The sequence below is a fragment of the Chelonia mydas genome, chromosome 6, assembly GCF_015237465.2.
Source record: "Chelonia mydas isolate rCheMyd1 chromosome 6, rCheMyd1.pri.v2, whole genome shotgun sequence".
Classification (NCBI taxonomy): domain Eukaryota; kingdom Metazoa; phylum Chordata; order Testudines; family Cheloniidae; genus Chelonia; species Chelonia mydas.
Window position 1 is genome coordinate 126,565,740 of NC_051246.2, and position 20,709 is coordinate 126,586,448.

General features: G+C 47.0%; 1 protein-coding gene across 9 annotated transcripts in view; it reads left to right on the plus strand.

The window, feature by feature from the left end:
* Positions 1-7,628: 7,628 nt before the first annotated feature.
* TRIM9 (tripartite motif containing 9) overlaps positions 7,629-20,709 on the plus strand; it is a 123,981-nt gene continuing 110,900 nt past the window's right edge. For 7 of the 9 annotated variants that reach the window (XM_037901329.2, XM_043548933.1, XM_037901331.2 and 4 more), the window contains exon 1: positions 7,641-8,559. In XM_037901329.2, the coding sequence (XP_037757257.1) occupies positions 7,738-8,559 (822 nt within the window). In that variant the 5' untranslated portion in view covers positions 7,641-7,737. Of the gene's footprint in view, positions 8,560-20,709 lie in introns of all 9 variants that reach the window. The other 2 variants (XM_037901334.2, XM_037901330.2) reach the window with 2 other exon arrangements.

The window sequence follows — 20,709 nt, forward strand, 5'->3', positions numbered from 1 at the left end:
CTCCTTTTGTGTTTAGGGCAGACTCCTGAGATTATCTGGCAGAGTTTTTGTAGGATGACTCTTCTTTGGGCTTTGTTTTTCTGTCGATTTAAGAAGCCTCACAGAAATATAGGGTTTTTAATACAATAGGTCATGAGAGAGCCTTTGGAAAAGGACCTGATTCCAAATTCATCCAGGGTATAATAACTGTGTTGATTTTAGGGGATGAACTTGGCCAAATGGATGATTGGTAACTTGTGAGGAGCTGTTATTGCTCATGTCAATATCTACACGGGTTGTTCATGATTTTTAATCCGCATTCGCAGCAGACAATGTAAACGCACCGGTGGACTGGGAGGGTGCATAGGGGCATGCTATGAATGGTTGAGAGCAGTAAGTTGGGATCCATAGTTACAAGACTTGTGGAAATGTAACGATATGCTGCAACCCTTACTAAGAGCACTTATTCGTAAGAACAGTACTTTACGTCAGCTGGGTGGTGCTTTCCACACACCCCAAAACACAGCTTTGTTGCAACAGAAATAATAACAGGCTCTTCATTCTGGCAGCATAAGCCCGGGCCATTTTAATGCTGCGATAAGGTTGCCCCTGTTACTTATTCAGGAGAACCTGGCAAACAGGACATGATGAAAGCAGAAGCCTGTAAAACAAGACAATTTCCCGTTCCTTTCACTTTTAATTGCTGATCACAGTGACATTTTTCTAATGAATCCCAAGGCTGGGGAAAGCAGTTGTTGCAGATTTTAAGCTACACCGTGTACATCTCGCAGGGTGAGAACAAGCAGGACAAGAGTAAGGAGCAGGCCATCAAAGCACGAGACTATTCCGCTCTTGCTGAGATAAAAGTAAAGAGAGAAGCCGCTGTGTCAAAAAGAAAACTGCAACGTGTTTCTGACTGCGGGGGTCTTCTTAGAGAATCCGGTGGCTGCATTCGTTTCCATCCTCTTTGCTTCTTTATACCTACCCTATTTACATGCTACACATGGAATTAAAACAGAAAGAGCAGCACCTACCTGTCACAGTGAAAAATGATGGAGTGAAACCACACAGACAAACAAAACAAGGAAGGAGGGTTTCATTTAGGCAAAAGGGCAGCTAGAGGGATGCAAGCTGCGAAAGAAATGTGCTAGTGGAAGCAACCATGGGCAGATACCGGGTGTCTGTAAATGAGGGACACCCAGCAGAATTAAGCGGACATACCGGTTTTCCTCCACACTGTTCTCAATAGATATGCAAAAATTGAGAGCTTCTGCAAGGAATCCAGAAAAGCCCAGGCTGCGTGAAGAAAAGTTGAGGCGATCTCGATCCCATCTCAGTTCTTCGCGAACTAGCTTGCAACCCTACCACCATACACTGTGAGCTTGCTCTGTAAAAGCAACGGAGAAAGGAAGGAAGAAATAGAAAGAGGGGGCAAAGAGAAATATATTTTTCTCTCTCTTGATTTATTCTTCCTTCCTTGTACAACTCAAGGACAATCTTGTATTCCTTGTGTGCCTTAAAGTCATCCCACTCCTCCCAGCACATTGAATGCAATTTGATGAGGCCTGAAATTTTAGATACACCCGACTGTGGATGGCCCTGCATGAATTTACAATGGTGGGGATGGCACAAGGAGCCGCCCCTTGGTCCACCTCCTGCAAATTGTGCATCTGCACAACCTCAGTGAGCCAGCCCCACTAAAATCCCACTTTAATCTTATCGATATCTACCAAAGCTGCTCAGGCAGCAGTGCTCGCACTCTCACAAATGCATACCACCAAATGCCTCCAGTGGTGTGTGTCTGTGAGTGCATTCCATATATCCTGCTAGTCAAAATTGTCTATCACTCTCCACCTACTGCTCAAGTCTTGGGGTCTTCTGAGTGTCACCACCTATGTCCTATTAGCCAAGACTAACAATCACTGTCAATATCTGGGTCTGTTCCATGAGCACACTGTGCGCTTACTGATGGAGGGCGACACACAATGCTATTTGATTGACATCTGCAGGAACTAAATTTTATGGTCCTTGTGATGCTGTTTTGTCTTCTATCTTAGGGCCTTGACAGCCATGCGAGAAGACATGGTGTGCAGCAATGGTTGATGAGCTACAGACACTTCTTTTGGGACACTAATACTTGTCCTTCTCCATGATTCTGGGTCATCCTGACTCCAGCCTGATCGATGTGGAGAGATTTGTGCTCCATAGAAGGCACCATTGCCACGTTGGTGACTGTGCAGGTGCTCCTGGGGGGAAGGTATTCACTGTCTATACCGTGTGGAAGCTCGGGGTTACGTTAACAAGGTCTGAGGCAGTGGTGCAGAGCATGGGGAGATGTTGCCCAGTAACAATACACATTTACATTGGTTGTATGGTCCCCGTGGGATTGCTGCCTTCTGCCCTGCTGGAATCCATTCAAGGGTTCTGCCCTGTGCTAAGGTAGTTCAGTGCAGGTGGGACCATGGCGCACAACTTGAATTTCTGAACTAAATGGCTGGTGAGTTGTACTAGAGGCGGGTTCAGTTCCCACCAATATCCCTTTAATCCACCCAAGATGCAGACTATGCCAAGTTGCCGGTGATTAACCAAAGGCAGCTAGAGCGAGTTGTTATACAGCCATAATATTTAATTTCTCACCAATACTCTGATTTCTCTGTACGTTGAGGATGGAGGTTTCTGAGGGTTGTGGGAAGCATTAATAGGCCCATGGCCATCGCAATTTTGCAATGCTAGGAGTGTGCTGGGATGACCTGAGTGGTGGACTCTGCAGACTTGTGCTCTGGCTGTGCTCATCAATGGACCGGCTGCGGAGAGGTGGTACTGATGAGCTGAAGTCCTACCACCATGGCTTGGCTTGATTCACGTGTGTTGTGAGCCATACAAAAGCACTTCTGGATCCTTAGGTTTGGGCCACAGCGCATCACTTCTGTTTCATCTGGATGACAACAGCATTTGGGCTGAGATTTGCCAGATGTCCCTTATCTGGCCAGGTCCATGTGACCCTGGTTTATTTTATACACAGCCGTTCCAATCGTCTTCAGCCTCTTGCTAAAGGATGCTTTCCGTGCATACGGCTTCTTCAAGCCCTATGGCCATCCAGCTCAACCTAGACCCAAACATTGAAAAAGACCTTGGCAAAGTGGAGAATTGGCCTGAAATCAACAAGATGAAATGCAATAAAGACAAGTGCAAAGTACTTCACATAGGAAGGGAAAATCAGATGCACAGCTACAAAACGGGGAATACCTGGCCAGGTGGGGCAGGGGGTAAGAGGGCGTCAGCTCTTTCTGAGTCAACAATGGGAGGCAGTTGCAAAAAAGGCAAATATCATTCTGGGGTACGTTGTGGGAGCAGCAGTGATCTGTATGCCCTGTATAATCTGTATGTTCAAAAGGTCTGTTACACCTTCCCCCCCACCCCCTTTTTGTCTCTTCTCCCTCTTTGAATACCTGTGAAGTGGCTTTCCCCCTCCCTCCTGGAATGCTTGGGGGATGAATGAGCTGCTTGAGCAGCAAGAAGATCAGAAGAGCTCCCAGGTAGACAAGGTGTCTGACACTCTGATTAGGCAGTGATCACATGCCCAATGCATGGACACTGCCCGAGGTGGAGCTTGACCAACCAGATGTGGCCAAATCATCTCTAATCGCAGGCCATGAGGAGCAGGTCCTTAAAAGGGGAAAGGGCCATGTGCTCAGGAGTGCACTCACAAGATTGTACCTCCCATGAAGGCTCTTCACCCGGACCGCCTGGCCAGTGGTTCGCCGCGTTGCATTTCATCGTGCCTCGGGAAGACTTACCTTCATCGCCCTGTCCATCGCTGCGCTGTGGGACACTTACCTTGAAGGATCCTGACATCTCCAGAGCCGTGCCTGTCCTGGGAGCGGGAGTATGTGAGTGTGAGTGTGACTCCCCCCACCCTACTTTTGAGCTTAGCTATCAGTATAATAAACGTGCTGCTTTCTGCCAAACTCTGGTGGGTCATTAGTCCGCCCTAAGCTTACGAGCTGGCCCAATTTTGGGTAACAGGGTACATTAACAGGAGTGTTGTAGGTTTGTTTTTTTTTGCCTCTGTCTTCATGAACAAGATCAGCTCCCAGACTACTGCACTGGGAAGCACAGCATGGGGAGGAGGTGACCAGCCCTCTGTGGAGAAAGAAGCAGTTCAGGACTATTTAGAAAAGCTGGACAAGCACAAGTCCATGGGGCCGGATGCGCTGCATCCGAGAGTGCTAAAGGAGTTGGCAGATGTGATTGCAGAGCCATTGGCCATTATCTTTGAAAACTCATGGCGATCGGGGAAGGTCCCGGACGACTGGAAAAAGGCTAATGTAGTGCCCATCTTTAAAAAAGGGAAGAAGGAGGATCCGGGGAACTACAGGCTAGTCAGCCTCACCTCAGTCCCTGGAAAAATCATGGAGCAGGTCCTCAAGGAATCAATTCTGAAGCACTTAGAGGAGAGGAAAGTAATCAGGAACAGTCAGCATGGATTCACCAAGGGCAAGTCATGCCTGACTAATCTAATTGCCTTCTATGACGAGATAACTGGCTCTGTGGATGAGGGGAAAGCAGTGGACGTGTTATTCCTTGACTTTAGCAAAGCTTTTGACACGGTCTCCCACAGTATTCTTGCCAGCAAGTTAAAGAAGTATGGGCTGGATGAATGGACTATAAGGTGCATAGAAAGCTGGCTAGACTGTCGGGCTCAACGGGAGGTGATCAATGGCTCCATGTCTAGTTGGCAGGCGGTATCAAGTGGAGTGCCCCAAGGGTCGGTCCTGGGGCTGGTTTTGTTCAATATCTTCATTAATGATCTGGAGGATGGTGTGGATTGCACCCTCAGCAAGTTTGCAGATGACACTAAACTGGGAGGAGAGGTAGATACGCTGGAGGATAGGGATAGGATACAGCGGGACCTAGACAAATTAGAGGATTGGGCCAAAAGAAATCTGATGAGGTTCAACAAGGACAAGTGCAGAGTCCTGCACTTAGGATGGAAGAATCCCATGCACCGCTACAGACTAGGGACCGAATGGCTCGGCAGCAGTTCTGCAGAAAAGGACCTAGGGGTTAGAGTGGACGAGAAGCTGGATACGAGTCAACAGAGTGCCCTTGTTGCCAAGAAGGCCAATGGCATTTTGGGCTGTATAAGTAGACGCATTGCCAGCAGATCGAGGGACGTGATCGTTCCCCTCTATTCGACATTGGTGAGGCCTCATCTGGAGTACTGTGTCCAGTTTTGGGCCCCACACTACAAGAAGGATGTGAAAAAATTGGAAAGCGTCCAGCAGAGGGCAACGAAAATGATTAGGGGACTGGAACACATGACTTATGAGGAGAGGCTGAGGGAACTGGGATTGTTTAGTCTATGGAAGAGAAGAATGAGGGGGGATTTGATAGCTGCTTTCAACTACCTGAAAGGGGGTTCCAAAGAGGTTGGATCTAGACTGTTCTCAGTGGTAGCAGATGACAGAACAAGGAGTAATGGTCTCAAGTTGCAGTGGGGGAGGTTTAGGTTGGATACTAGGAAAAACTTTTTCACTAGGAGGGTGGTGAAGCACTGGAATGCGTTACCTAGGGGAGGTGGTGGAATCTCCTTCTTTTGAGGTTTTTAAGGTGAGGCTTGACAAAGCCCTGGCTGGGATGATTTAGCTGGGGATTGGTCCTGCTTTGAGCAGGGGGTTGGACTAGATACCTCCTGAGGTCCCTTCCGACCCTGATATTCTATGATTCTATGATAAGGTATGGGAAGTAATTCTCCCACTCTGTTTGGCACTTGTGAGGCCTCAGCTGGAGGACTGTGTCCAGTTCTGGGTGCCACAATTTATGAAAGATGTGAACAAATTGGAGAGAGTCCAGAGGAGAGCAACAGCAATGATGAAAGGTTTTGAAAACCTGACCTATGAGGAAAAGTTAAAAACACTGAGCATGCTTAGTCTTGAGAAAAGAAGACTGAGGAGGGACCTGACAATTAAGGGCTTAAAAGTTTAAATACTTGAAGGGCTGTTATAAAGAGGACAGTGATCAATTGTTCTCCATGTCCACAGTAGGTAGGACAAGAAGTAATAGACTTAATCTGCTGCAAGGGAGATTTAGGTTAGATAGGAAAAATTTTCTACCTCTATGGATAGTTAAGCTCTGGAACAGGCTTCCAAGGACAGGCTGTGGAATATCCATCATTGGGGATTTTTAACAATGTGTTGGACAAACTCCTATCAGGGACAATCTAGGTTTATTTGGTTCTGCCTCGGCACAGAGGGCTGGACTTGGTGATTTCTCAACATCTCTTCAAGACCTACATTGCTATGATTCTGTGATTATCCGCTGGACTAGTACATTTTGTATCACTATATAGTTCTTATATGGGACCTACAGTAAATACCATATGGGGGGGTCTAAAGAAAAACATATTCATTGCAAGAATGTAGAACTCTCTATATATCTTACTTTTTTCATCGAACACATTGGCAGTGCCCCAATCGGTAAGTGCTTTAAGTTATAAAAGTCAGAGCATGCAAAGGTTGCAAGACACTTTTTAAATTAAATTCCACTTTTGTTCTCTGCATTTTGAAACAATTAGTTTCCTCCTTACTCCAGACCCTATAGATTTCTTCACCAAGTAAATCAATGCTGTACACAGCTATTTATAGGGAATCTTACTATAGAGGGATTTCAAGATGCATGTTTTGCAATAATATCTAGAGGAAATTAACACAGCTCAGCGATAAGATAGAAGCAAAACTGTTAACATTATTTTGCAAATGCTCACCGAGGGAGCTTTCCTGAGAAACTCCAGTGAAGTATTCTGTTGTGTCTAACACCACGCTACATGTACCCAATAAGGAGAGATTCACACATACACACGTACAGTGCTAGACTTGCTCTGTGTGTTTCCAGCTTAGGTTCAGGGACCTTTGTAGTCTCTATGTCTACTTCTAACAGGGGAGCCCACGAGACCTCTCTCCCAGAGACTGTAAGACTTGTACTAAGCTTGTCTCAGCTCCAGTGTCGAAAACAAGGGGGAATAATGAAGAGAGACAATCCTGCCCCGGTGGAGTATGTCACCTTCTCTGGAGGGTGCTGTAGCATCCCGACCAGAGGGGATTGTTATGCCTTGCTCATAAAGAGGCTTATGAAGACTGGATTTTGTTGTCTTGGCAATGTACCAGATGACCACTTTTCCCCCTGCCCACTTGTCCAAGGAAGGGATTGCCCTAGGCTGCTGCAGAGCACAGGGGGGCTGGCTGCCAACTTTAGGTCGCAGAAGGCGCAGGGGCCTGGGCCCGGGGGGCTTCGGAGCAGACGGGAGGGAGGAAGTGGCAGGCTGAACTTGGGGGGGCCCTTATTCATACGACAAGGGCCCCTCGGGGCCCCAGCTGAGCCAGTGGCCCAACTGTGCGCGGCGCTGCACAGCGAGAGCCAGACTCGCGCAGGCCAACGGGAGGGGCGCATTGGGAAACCGGAGAGAGTCCCGCGCGGGGGCCGCTGGGAACGGAGCCCCTCACGCCTCAGGGGCGCCGCCGCCGCCCCTTCTCCCGCAGCGCCCCCCTCTCCCCCCGCAGTCTGCAGGGGCGGAGCCTGGCGGGCGGGCCGAGCCAATGGCGCCGGGGGGGCGGGGCCGGCGGCGGCCAATGGGGCGGGCCCGCGGGGCGGCGGGCCGGCAGTGGAGCGGCGGCGGCGGTGCGGGCGGGCGCTCGCTGGCCAGGGCGCTGCGCAAAGACTCCCCGCGCCGGCTCCGCTCCGCGCCCTTCCCCGCCGCCGATGGAAGAGATGGAAGAGGAGCTGAAATGCCCCGTGTGCGGCTCCTTCTACCGGGAGCCCCTCATCCTGCCCTGCTCGCACAGCCTGTGCCAGGCCTGCGCCCGCAACATCCTGGTGCAGACGCCCGAGGCCGAGTCCCCGCAGAGCCGCCGGGCCTCGGGCGTCTCCGACTACGACTACCTGGACCTGGACAAGATGAGCCTGTACAGCGAGGCGGACAGCGGCTACGGCTCCTACGGCGGCTTCGCCAGCGCGCCCACCACCCCGTGCCAGAAGTCCCCCAACGGGGTGCGGGTCTTCCCGCCGGCCGCGCCGCCGCCGCCCCACCTGCCGCCGCCGCCGGCCGCCCTGGCCCCCGTGCCCCGCAACGCCTGCCTCACCTGCCCGCAGTGCCACCGCAGCCTGATCCTGGACGAGCGGGGGCTGCGCGGCTTCCCCAAGAACCGGGTGCTGGAGGGGGTGATCGACCGCTACCAGCAGAGCAAGGCGGCCGCGCTGCGCTGCCAGCTGTGCGAGAAGGCGCCCAAGGAGGCCACGGTGATGTGCGAGCAGTGCGACGTCTTCTACTGCGAGCCCTGCCGCCTGCGCTGCCACCCGCCCCGCGGCCCGCTGGCCAAGCACCGCCTGCTGCCGCCGGCCCAGGGCCGGGTGAGCCGCCGGCTCAGCCCCCGCAAGATCTCCACCTGCACGGACCACGAGCTGGAGAACCACAGCATGTACTGCGTGCAGTGCAAGGTGCCCGTGTGCTACCAGTGCCTGGAGGAGGGCAAGCACTCCAGCCACGAGGTCAAGGCCCTGGGCGCCATGTGGAAGCTGCACAAGGTGAGGGGCTGGCGCCGGAGGGGGCCAAGGGCTGCTCAGAGGGGGGCAGGGCTCAGACCTGCAGCTGGGAGCCAGCCCTGGTGTGGGGTATGTCTGTCTGTCTGTCTATGGAGCCGGTCTGTCTGTCCACCTCCCCCGGGGCTGTTCTGTAGCGCCCCTCTCCGTGGTGTCTAGGCACTGGCGTGCTTGGTGTCCCCTCCGCCTTTGCTAGCCCCAGCGCTGTGAACCGGGGCCTTTTTCTTTCTGAAATGGGCAGGGGAGGGGGGAGTGCACCCCAAGGTAATTCTTGCTCGTTATCCATAAGCAGCCAGGCTGGTGCTGCCTGCAGTCATTCAGCCTTCCCCAGGCTCCCCTGGACTTCAGAGAGGGTTTTGGCTAAGGAAGGGGTAAGCACAGCAGGGGCTGGCCTAGGGTGGGCAGATGCATCTGCTCAGAGTACCGGCCAGGCAGGTAACAGGGCATGACGGTTTGCAAAGGGCAAGTGTGCAGGCCTCCTGGGGCGCAGAGTGCCAGGCTTGACGCAGCATTGCTGACGAAGGGCTATGTGTGGGGCTGTGCATCTCTGTGTACCCTCAGTCAGCTGGAGTTGGGGGGAGATGAGGAGGAAGGTTGGGAATGGGTAGGCAGCTCCCTGGCTACATGCTTTACTGTATACGGATCAGCTGCTTTCTTGTGCTCTCCCACTTTATAATGCATCTTCTTTGGCAAAGGGCAGGTTAGGAGACTCCTGTAATGAAGCAGAATAATGAGAGGGGGCTGCGATTCCCACTCCTCCCCCCATGCTGAGAAATTCATTTTTAATCCAGGACTGGGATTAAGAGTTGGCCGGGGAGCTGGTGAATACTGGTTTAAACCCAGAACCTGGGATTTTATTAGAATACATGAATGAAAATGACTGAAAAATAGTTAACAATCTGATACTGGATTTGCAGTAATCTGGTCTGTTTAGTTCTAATGAAAGGGAATAAAATAAAATCCAAAAGAGCCTCTACTTAAAGCTGAGTGCTGTTGTCTTGGCTACCTCAAAGAGAACCTTCTCAATCTGGGAGTTCCCCTTCTGCGTTTAGCAGTGAAAATTAGGTGTTTGTTTAGTAAACAAAGAAGGGGGATTCCCAGGTTGAGAAGTTTCTCTCTGAGGTAAACTGCCAAACGTACTGCCCAGTCCAGTACTCTCTCTCGACCTGGCTGGCTGGAGTGCAAGTGTTGGAGCTGAACAATGTGAGTACCGTGACTCACGTTGAAATATTTCAAGATGCGCAAAGGTGGAAGACCACTTGACCCGATTCATGGGTTCATGAGAGAGTTCAGGAAGGTGGCACAGAGAGTCTTAGATGCTGAAATTGCAAAGAAAAAGTGAGTGGGAAGGCGGACCGTATGAGGAAACATTTTGCAAAATGCAGCGAAAAGAACAGTGAGATACCGGAACCACTGACTTTGGCTAAACGTGTGCAAGTATTAGAATCAGCTGCTAAGGACAAAGGGTATGGACAATACTGCACTACCATTGCCAAGCACATTGAAAGAAAGCCAGATCCAGGTTGGCCAAAGACAACGAGGAGGAAGTGCCACGGTTTTTCAACCACGAAGGCATATGTTGGTAACAAAACCAACTCCAGAACTGAAACGAAAGATAGATTTGAAAATTGCAGAATTTTTTTTATGGCTGTAATATTCCCTTTTCTGTTATTGAGCATCCAACGTTTCAAGCAATGATCTGCTGCCTAAGGCCAGGCTACAAAGCACCCAGTTGAAAGCAGGTGGCAGGTGAACTGTTAGACACCGTTACTGATGGTTTGAGGGTGGAAGCACGCCATGAATTACATGGAAAAGCAGTTACGTTAATACAAGATGGCTGGAGTAATGTGCACAGTGACCCAGTGATAGCGAACTGGGTGCAGATAGGGAAAACTGTGGTTTATGTATCGGCAGTTGATCCTGGAAGTAATAGGAAGACTGAAAAGTACTATGCTACACTGGCAAGAGAAGCCAAGGATTTAGCCAATGAACTGTATGGTTGTGGTGTTAAGAGCTACCTGACAGACAATGAGAGAACGATGCAAAGTATCAGAAGTGATTTGGAACTAGATGACGACACATTAGTTACGTATAGATGTGCATCACATTGACTCAATCTGCTTGGACAAGACCTTACCCCAAGTGCTTTGGTGACACGTGTTGTAGATTTACAAAAGTATTTTTGTAATCACCATCAGCCTGCAGCCTGGTTAAAAGAATGCTAAGGATCTGTACAACCCCAAATCCCTGGTGACGCACAATGGAACAGTCAAATAACATGTCTGGAAACATACATTAAAAATCAGCCACATTATCTCAGGATTGTGAGTGATCATGAGGCAGAACTTGAAGAGAGAGTGGTCAATATAATTAATCAAGGGATTTACCAAGAAGCAAAGAACTTGATCAATCAGTTGAAACCAATTGCCGGGGCATTTGACACACTCCAAAGGGACACATCAGCAATTGCTGTTGCATGCGAAATATGGTTGGATCTAGTGATAAATGAAGATCTTGCAGCACACAAAGCAAAAGTACAAAAGAGATTTCATGAGGCCATTACTCCTGTACACATGTTGACCAAACTCCTTCATCCAAAATATGCAGGAAAGAAATTGTCAGCTGAACAAGAAGAAATTGCCAGGCAGTGGTTGCTCAGCAAAAATCCCGACTTTCTGCCATATTTACTTGCATTTAAAGTAGAAGAAACTCCATATCCAAAATCAATGTTTTCATCCACTATCAAGGAAAAAGTTTCCCCTGTAACATGATGGAAGTATTTGAAGAATGCTGATATTCCATCTGACTTCATAGAACTGGTGGTCCAGCAAATTCAGTGGGCATAGAACGAATCTTTTCAAACGTTGGATACATCCATTCAAAACTGAGGAATAGGCTTGGTCTATCCGCTACATCAAAATTGGTCTTCTGCTACAGGATGCTGCGTGGCCAAAAGGACCTGGAGTGGTAATCTGCAACTCTGCATGTTTCTGATGGCTGCTCTGCATTATTGTCAATTCCATGTTTTTGATTATTGTTGATAAAATATTGAAAACTGACATCTGAGTCATGACACCTATAACCTCCTTAAGAAAATACCAAACCGAAATGTACACAGATATTCTGATGCTCAGGTTTATAATCATATATATTAAATATGTCTACTGCAGTTTAACTTTTTTCTTTGCACAACCCTAAATTAATCCGCAGCCATATGTAACCACAATTGGAATAGGTAACTAAAACGAAATGTAATGGGGTGTGCATTAACAAAACAGTTTTTAAAATAGAAAATGCCGTAAATGGAGACTAACTAGGTTTTCCTGGAGCGATTTTAAAAAAAACCCCAAAACATTATTTGACCTGGTAAATCCACCGCTGGTAAATACCATACCATGCCTGCTCAGATGTATGTTGGTGACCTCTCGTTTAAGGTAACTAGGGCAGAAGTGACTTGGATGTAGGCAGACAGAGCTCAGTGAAATGTGTATTCTGATGAGACATGAAAGCACAGCCCCGTTACTCGGGCTAACGTTGAAATAATTGCCCCTCTGTAATAAACAGGAGCTAGAGGGTGGGGCACATTGGAAGGAGTAGGTGTGATGTAAGAGATATTGACATGTGTGCCCATCTCTCCCAGCCCCTAATGAAATACTTTCCAGGAACATCTTCATTTATTCATGTTATGTTTTGACACAACATATGGAGGCAAACAGCCTTGTGGAGAATACACCAGGACTGCTGTGCTGTAATTCAGTTCTCTGTAAATTGGGCATGGGGGTGGGGGGCGTTCTCCTTGCTGACAGGCTGTCACTTCGCTTGACAGCTGTGCTGTTCCGAATGGAAAAGGAATTAAAGGCTTGTGCTACACTAGGCAATAGCGTACGTGTGTTGGAAAGAGGATTGTTCTTCTGGCATTTAAAGAGCTGCAGTGTTGATACAGCTGGGATGCAATGGCTGCATTTTAAGTACAATATTATTAGGCTTGGAAGGATTAGATTTTGACTGGTAAATGTCAGTAAACATAGATTTCACCACACACACACAAACCGACAACAAATATTTCCATCGATGATCAAAATTTACAGATAGGCAGAGTAAGAAACCTGCTGCCTGAGAATTTATTAGAGTTTGGTTTAAGGATACTTGCACTGTATATTTGGACATATGATGTTGTGTTTATATTTCAATGGTTATAAAGCTTTAACTTGTTGAATTTCAACATCTAGTGTCATTAAATCATTATTGTCTGACCACTTTCTTGCCTGATGTTCTGTCCCTCCCCATAATTTCCTGCAATTGTGGACATTTAAATCTATAAAAATAGGAAAAAAATGCTTAAAAGTAAACATGGATATTATCCTTCACAATTATAGAAAAATAAAAATTAAAAAAGAATGTAATATTATTGATAGCAACTAGTAGTTTTCACACTGATCTTTTGATGTCTATATCATCCGGCTGCTGCATCTTACAGCCTGACTAACATACAGATCTACTAATGAAACTCTTCTGCGTGTTGTGGTCCATCAGTGTGTTAATATCTCATGAGCCCTCAACTATTGTGAGTGTTGTGCTAGGTTTTACAGTGGGTGAGAGAAACAGCTCTTTCCCATTGAGGAGAATTGTCTGTTAATTTATCAAGAGCATCCTGTTTTCACACGGAGGACCCTTCGGGGCCAGATCTTCAGCTAGGGTAAATCAGTACATCTCCTTTGAAGTCAATAGAGCTTTGCTGATACACAGTAGTGGAGGACCTTACCCCCCAAATCATGCATGTAAATGTCTCCAAAACAATGGAACATCATGGGTAAGAGGTTTTTTCATTATGGTTTGGCTCTGAGCCTATCCCAGTTAACCCTTTATCTTCTGGTGCTCTTTAGCTCTTATGCAGCAAAGCGCTGAATTATGTGCTTAAGTTTAAGCAAATGCGCAGTCCTGGTGACTTTAAAGTTTAAGCATACACATACAATCTTTGGGGCTTTTGTTCTCTTGATTAGGCTTGGCTTTTCTAGTGTGTCTTCATTTTTAATGTCCTTTTAAAATAAAACTCTAGTGGAGAATTCTTGCTCTGTAAAGTCTTGTCTTCGGTGCCACACGAGCACACACAATTAGATTTTAATGCTGTTTGAAGTTACCATTTCTCATTCACATTTCCTCTTCTCCTGGAGAATTGAATCAGAATGTTAAATCGTGCTTTCTCCTGAGTCATCCGAAGTGTCTGCAGGTATTTGAAGGGCTTGCTGAGCTGCCTGCCGTGACCGAGAGGGATTTAGTGTTGTTTTCTGCTGGGGATGTGTTAGGGCAGGAGGGGATTGTCTGTTAGCTGGCATTTGAGTGGGGGTATGGTTGTGTAATTGAATTTATGACAGAGAAGCCAGAGCATGGGTCAGTGCCTTTGAGATCTCATACATCACAATAAATCAATAACATCAACTATTTACGCATAGGGCACACCTGTGCTGCAGCTGGGAGTGTCATTCCCAGCGTGGATAGACATACATGCTCGAGCTCTGCTCCAGCTAGCATGCTAAAAATAGCAGCATGGCAGCTGGGGGTAGCTCCCTGAGCATGTACCTAGGATTTCAGCTGGGCTTGTACCTGAGCTGCTGCCAACGCCCCTGTAGCCACACGGCTATTTTCAGTGCACTAGAGTTAGCATGTGTACGCTTCCCGAGCTGGGAATTACACCTCCCAGCTGCAGTATAGCCATAGCTTTAGGTCTGATCATGCAGGGGGGCTGCGTGCCTCGGGGAAGGTACCAAAGGGCCTCCAGCAGCCCCTTCTAGGGGACCCTCACAGGATCAGACCCTTAAACACAACCAAGCCTGGCTAAAAGAGCTACTTTCAAAGACTGAGAAATATTGTTCCTATTTGCTTAGTCATTTTGCTGTGACAGAGGTGGATTATTGGCTCAAATGCCGCTCTGAAGCTTGCAAGAAGGAATGACAAAGATTGCCTGTACATTGTGAACCACCTGCATAATTATAATACATGCAAAATATACTTTGCGCTACATTATCATTAATTTTAATAAAAGATTAACATGATCATTGGTTAAATCTATGATGAACGAAGAATGCCTTGAAAGCAATATTTATATATCGATACGCCCATGCAATTGCTGTTAAATATAGTATGCTTTAGTTAGGAATGAGATCAACCAGCTCCCTCTATACAGCTCTTTAACAAGTGACCCAGTTTTTCACCATCCCGTGAAAGCGGGCTGAATGCCTCGTTCTCTCAGATGATTATTTCAAAACACTAACTGCATTGGGGCACATTTAACCGTACATATTTCAGAGAGCAGTGACTTTGAAAGTGCACACAGATAAACAGAGAGATCCTTTTCTTAGCTGTCCTGTTTTCCACGGCAGCTGTTGAAAACGCCTTCATGCGAACATAGAGGAAAATGGCTTTACAGTCTGAAACATCCTCATTTTAAAAATATATAAAAATTGCTGCTCTCTGGACTTTCTCTGCAGACAAACCTGATTACTTGTTCTGTCAAAGGGAAAACCACAACATGGGTCTAAGTCCTATTCCTTGCACCTCCCAAGCTCCTCTTGATCTCAGTGGGAAATCTGAGAGTATAATGTTTGTTATTCATTATTATTATTTTATTATTAGTTTATTTATTATTAATCGTGTTTATTACAGCAGTGCCTAAGGGCCAACCAAGCATGGGGGCCTGTAGCAAAGTCAATGACCCGGCGCGGCACCTCCTGCTGGTCATCTTGGGAATTAGCTCTCCAGCATATGGAGCGCCTCCTCCCGGCCAGTGTCTCACCTGCCACTGGCCCCGTGTCCCTCCCAGACCCGGGTGCCCCTTATCCTGGGTTCTGCCCTCGCAGTACCCCCAAACTGGGTCTCCCCTCCCAGGGGAACCCCCAACCCTCTAAACCCACCTTGCCTCAGTGGCTACTGCCCGTCATCTAGCCAATGCTCACTGGGGCAGACTGCAGTCTGTAATGGCCACTCATCATTGGCAAGGGGTTAGGACCTGCTGCCTTTGCCTATCCCCGGGCTGCCCCTTTGCAGCCCCAGTACCTTTTGGGCCTTTACCAAGGCCTCAGCCTGGGGTTTTACCAGGCTGGAGCTCCCCAGCTCCCTTTGCCCTTCCCCAGCACTGCTCTGCCTCAGGTACCCTTCTCTCCCAGGCAGCCAGGTCCTTCTCCCTCCAGAGCCAGAGAGACTCGCTCAGCTCCTAGTTTACAGCCCTTTTCTAGGGCCAGCTGTAGCTGCTTCCCCCAATCAGCCTAGCCTTTCACAGCCGCAGCTCTCTTCAGGGTTGCTTTTAATCCCTGTTCTTCAGGAGTGGGGCGGCAGCCCCACTCCAGGGCCCATTGTGCAAAGTGCCGTACAGATGGTGTAGTAGGCGGTCCCTGCCCTGAAGACCTTACAGTCTAAATAGACAAGACAGACCCACACTATAAAGGCTATACCACAAGAATGCCAACACAGACTTTTGCCAAGGATTAAATATGTTTACAGGTTTTCTGAGTTAGTCACTGAAAAGGCCTTGGCATGGTTATTTCTGCCTCTCTAAGGGTTTTAGCCTGCTGCCCATCACTATAGTATCAACAGCACTAGCAAAATCCCTAGTGGACTCAATGAGGTCACTGGCACTTCTTCCTCTTTGGGGTAAAAACTCTCCTTGGGGTTGTGTTTTTGTTTTTGCCTTTTTAGATGGACTTGTTTTGTGTTGATTTGTTTGAGTGTTGTTTCGGGGCGTTATTCGGGTTGCTTGGGGTTTATTGGGTAGGAATGTCATTGTCGGGAAGATCTGTTATATGTTAGCCCTAGTCCCAAATGCCCCGTCACAACCCACATTAGTGCAGCCCAGAGATTTGTTTTCATCCTTTGTACAATTTAAGGGATTCAGCTGTCCTGACATAGCATGCAGGAAACTGCCACAGGAGATCACTGAAATATTTGATGGCTCACTTGCAGTGCAAATACACTGGAATCCGGATCAAATTTTATGGCTTATTCACAAACACAACCATTTGCAACAAATCAGGATACACACACGACTGGCAGAAAGAAAGATATAGGAAGGGAATTGGAAGAAAAAAGGGGGCTTTTGTGGCAGACCCTTGCTGCATGGCTAGGCACAGTTCTTTTCCTGCTGCTGGAATTAGAAATCTAGCTGCTGGCTTGCAGCAGTGATCTTTTGGGGTCGGCTGGGCTGAAATTTCAGTCGACACACTTGGACTTAGCAGGAGGCCCTTTCGGAGTCTGTGTTGCTGGGGTATCAAGAAGAGCAGAAAGGAACTAAGACAGAGGTACAGCAGAGATCAAATGAGATGTCACATCCCATCCTTCGGATTCCACACCCTTTTTTTTATTTGTTTGTTTTTAATAGTGCAAGCTAAGCAGCTCAACAAACAGCCAATGTATGCTATGAGTTGGGTATCTGAATACGCCATGCGACTTCCCCAGCCATTCAGGCACATCAACGTGATCTTATCATCTTCTTCTTCTCCTCCATCGTCTCTTTCTTCCTGATGTGACTTGGCATCAGAGGATCATCCCTGTAAGACCATAAGAGCGTAGGATGGGATGGGACCTCCTGGTCATGCAGTCCAGTCCCAGCTATCACGGGCAACCTCGGCATACGATCCTGTTCATAAATTTATCAAGCTCTGTCTTAAAATCAGTTAGGGTTTCCTGCCCCCGCTCCTCTTATGGGGAGGCCGTCCCAGAACCTCACTCCTCTGCCAGTTAGAAACCTTCTTCTGATTTCCAGCCTAATTTCCTCAGGGTCCATTCATCCCCATTTGTTCTTCTGCCAACATTGTTCTTTAGCTGAAACAGCTCTTCTCCCTCCCTGATGTATTCTGACGACCGCCTCATTCAGGCGTTCAGTGTAACATCGCTCACAAGTGAGAGAGACCTGCTGATGGGAGCCCCGGGTGAACCAAACGTTGCCACCCTTACTGATGCCGAGCGGCACAGTGCTCTGTGAGCAGTGCCACTGAGTTCGAGCCAGTGTTGAGAGCTGGCATTTCTAACCTACCCACGGATTTCTGCAATGGGCTTTTAGAATTGCATTTTCTCTATGTAGCTGTTTGAACAATTTTCCCTAGAAAACTAAGCAAGAGCTCCGAGTTTAGATCCAGGCTCACTTTTAATGAACAAGAGGTAACACCCTTCTTCCCCTAAGGGTGGGGAGCGAAGCAACAGGAATGATGGGCTGTCATTTTTTCCACATCTATCTCTTTAAAATTGCTTTTGCGTTTTTAGCCAATAGATCTTGAACGGGACCAGTGTCCACCCATGACTCTGAAAATGGAGCAGATTAGGAGATGGATCCAATTCCCAGTGCACTCAGTGAAAAGACTCCCACTGATTTCAATGGAAGTTGGATTGGGCCCTAGATTATAGGTTTCAAGTGGGATTTTAAGTGGTGATGGGCCTTGTACTGGTTGATCTGCCCAGGAGAGAATTTCACCTCCCAGAACAAGTCCATGGTAGCCCTCTTGTCTGATGGTGGATCTTTGCCCCTGCATCATCTGGGGAATCTCAGGTCATGGCAATTTTAATGGCTCACAGTAGCAAAACAAGGGCTTCACAAGTGACACTCCAATCTTTTATAGGCTGTCAGTAGGGAGAGGCTAATTGACTAACGTGTGATCTGGATATCTGTTGATCCAGGATGATGATGGAACAGATGAGGCAAGTGATGCAAAGAAGAGCTAATCTTTTATGAGTCATGAAATGAAAGTTCTTGTGAACTTAATTTTCTGCCTGCTGCTCTGCTCATCTGCACAAATAGAAAGTGAATAATGCTGCCTACACACTAGTATCTGCCTTAGGGACAGTAAGAGTCAGAGCAGGCGGCAGAGTCAAGGTACTGAATGGAAGACAGCGTTATTAATTAACTTACTTGCCTGGCCCAGCTTTATGTCATCTGCTGGAGAAAGAAGCTTTTGCAGGTAACCACTGTCTTGTGACACATAGTCACCGGCTCTAGAGGGATTCCCTTAACGCATGATGCTCATGGGAAAGATCCGAGGAGTCGCTTTGCAGGCAAAGCTGTATTTGCATTTGCGAAGTAAAGTATTCGCTATTAAAACAAGAGTGGCTAGAAGCTGCACTTTCCCAAGCTTCAGCGTTTTACTAAAATCCCAGTTTTATTTTTTTCCCCCCCCCCCACAGCCTCTTCATTCTTGCTTCCCAATGGCTAACTTCATTCCCGATCCCTTCATTTTTCTTTCTGATTTCTGGAGGCAGATGCTCAGCTGATGGAAATGAGCGCAGATCCTTTGAAGTCAAAGTGAGGTCAAAGTTTCATTGAGGTCAATAGAGTTACATGAGTTTACATCAGCTGAGGATCTGGCCCCTGATGGTCTTTAGTCTTGCTTTCCATAAATGTGTATTTCGTATGGCTTTCTGTCAATTTTTTTTTTCAAGCTGTGCTGCAGTTAACAGAATAATATGCAATCCGGAATAGCTAATTAATCAAAGCTAATTTAATACATCCAGTTTTACAGCACATTCTGGAGGATTTTGTGCTGCATTGGATGCTAGTAAAAGCCCTTCCAAACACTTGCAAATGAAAATGGACTCTGGGCCATATCTTCAGATGGTGTAAATCAGTACAGCTCCACTGACCTGAGTGGTGATTCCTAAAATGAGTTGATTTCAGTGAAGTTATGTTGAGTTACACCAGATGAGTATCTAGGACCAGATTTCTAAAGGTCTTCAGGTGCTTAAAGATGCAGATAGGTGCCTAGTGGCCAATGGGAGTTAGGTGCCTACGTGCTCTGGAAAATCCCACTAGATGCCTATCTGCATCTTTAGGCACCTAGATACCTTTAAAAACCTGGCCCAAATTCCTTGTTTTTTAATGGAAAATTAATTTCAGCCATTTCCATACATGAGGATCTCCTAGTCCTGATTCGCCTCACACTTACACTGGTGTAAATCAGGAGGAAGTCAGTGGAGAGAGACTGGTTTAAAACCAGTGTCATTGGGAGGTGAATGAGACGTCCTGTATTTCTGTTGGAAGCTGCAGCTGGTAGCAATGTGTCCTTTGATTCTCTGTATTCCAAGGATGAGAAAGCAGACAATTTAACATGCAGTGTAAACATTGCACAGGGTATTAAGTAAAAGATGTTAAGAGTGAAAAAAAATTGTTTATATTTAAGCTTCACAAGATGCACAGTGAGAACAAACAAAGAGTACACCCGCAGAGTTCAGCCAGGAATACTGTCCCAAGGAGATTACGCTTCTGTTCATCCGTGCTGTTTCTTCTCACTCCTCAATAAAAAAAAAAAACAACAATCCCCCACGGTCAGAGGGGTCATATTTTAAATAGATCGTCTCGTTTATTAATTTATATTCCCCCATTCTGTGAAGCTCCTGCCCTTTCCATCACTCTATTAGAAATCTTGGCTGTGCATAACTGAGAAATTGTACTGTATTTCCATGACAATAACCACTTGTGGTTAATCTTTTAACCAAATAAGAGGGTTGTTCAAGAAACAAAAGAAAAGGGCTAGTCTTTTAGAGGCTGTGAACCTTCTTATAGGGCATATGCTTTCTAGACATAAGAACAAATCATTCTGAAATATGAAACTTTCTTTCTTAGAATGTGAAGAAACTTCTGACCTCATTTGACATCACATGGTGGCATTTCCATCCAAGCTGTTGTTTTAAACAGTCATTTTCAAACTGCTAACAGCTGCCTTTGCAGAAAGGGCTTTTTCTTTAAAAAACGCCTTTTTTCCTCAAAGAGAATCATTTAAAAATGAGGCTCAACCCCGTGTCATTACACTGCCGCAACGCTACACATTGTGATGTTCTTCTTTTAAACATTACATGGACAGCAGTTTTTTTGTTCCAATTTGATCATGGCTAAGCCTTCCTCTGTACTTAGGATTTTCTTTGCTCTATTCGGGGTGGTAGATTGCCTGACAAACAGTCCAGCTCATCCTTACGCTCATGCAAGGTATCCCCACTCATTCCAAGTGGAAGAATTGTTGGAGTATGTGAAGTAGTTAACCAAACCGAACTAATAGAATGAATCCGACAAACACCATGCAGGTAACACTGAGGCTGACCTATCTGAATTCCAGTTATCGTAAAGGATCTAAATGATTCCTATTATGTCGACCTCCTGAGGGA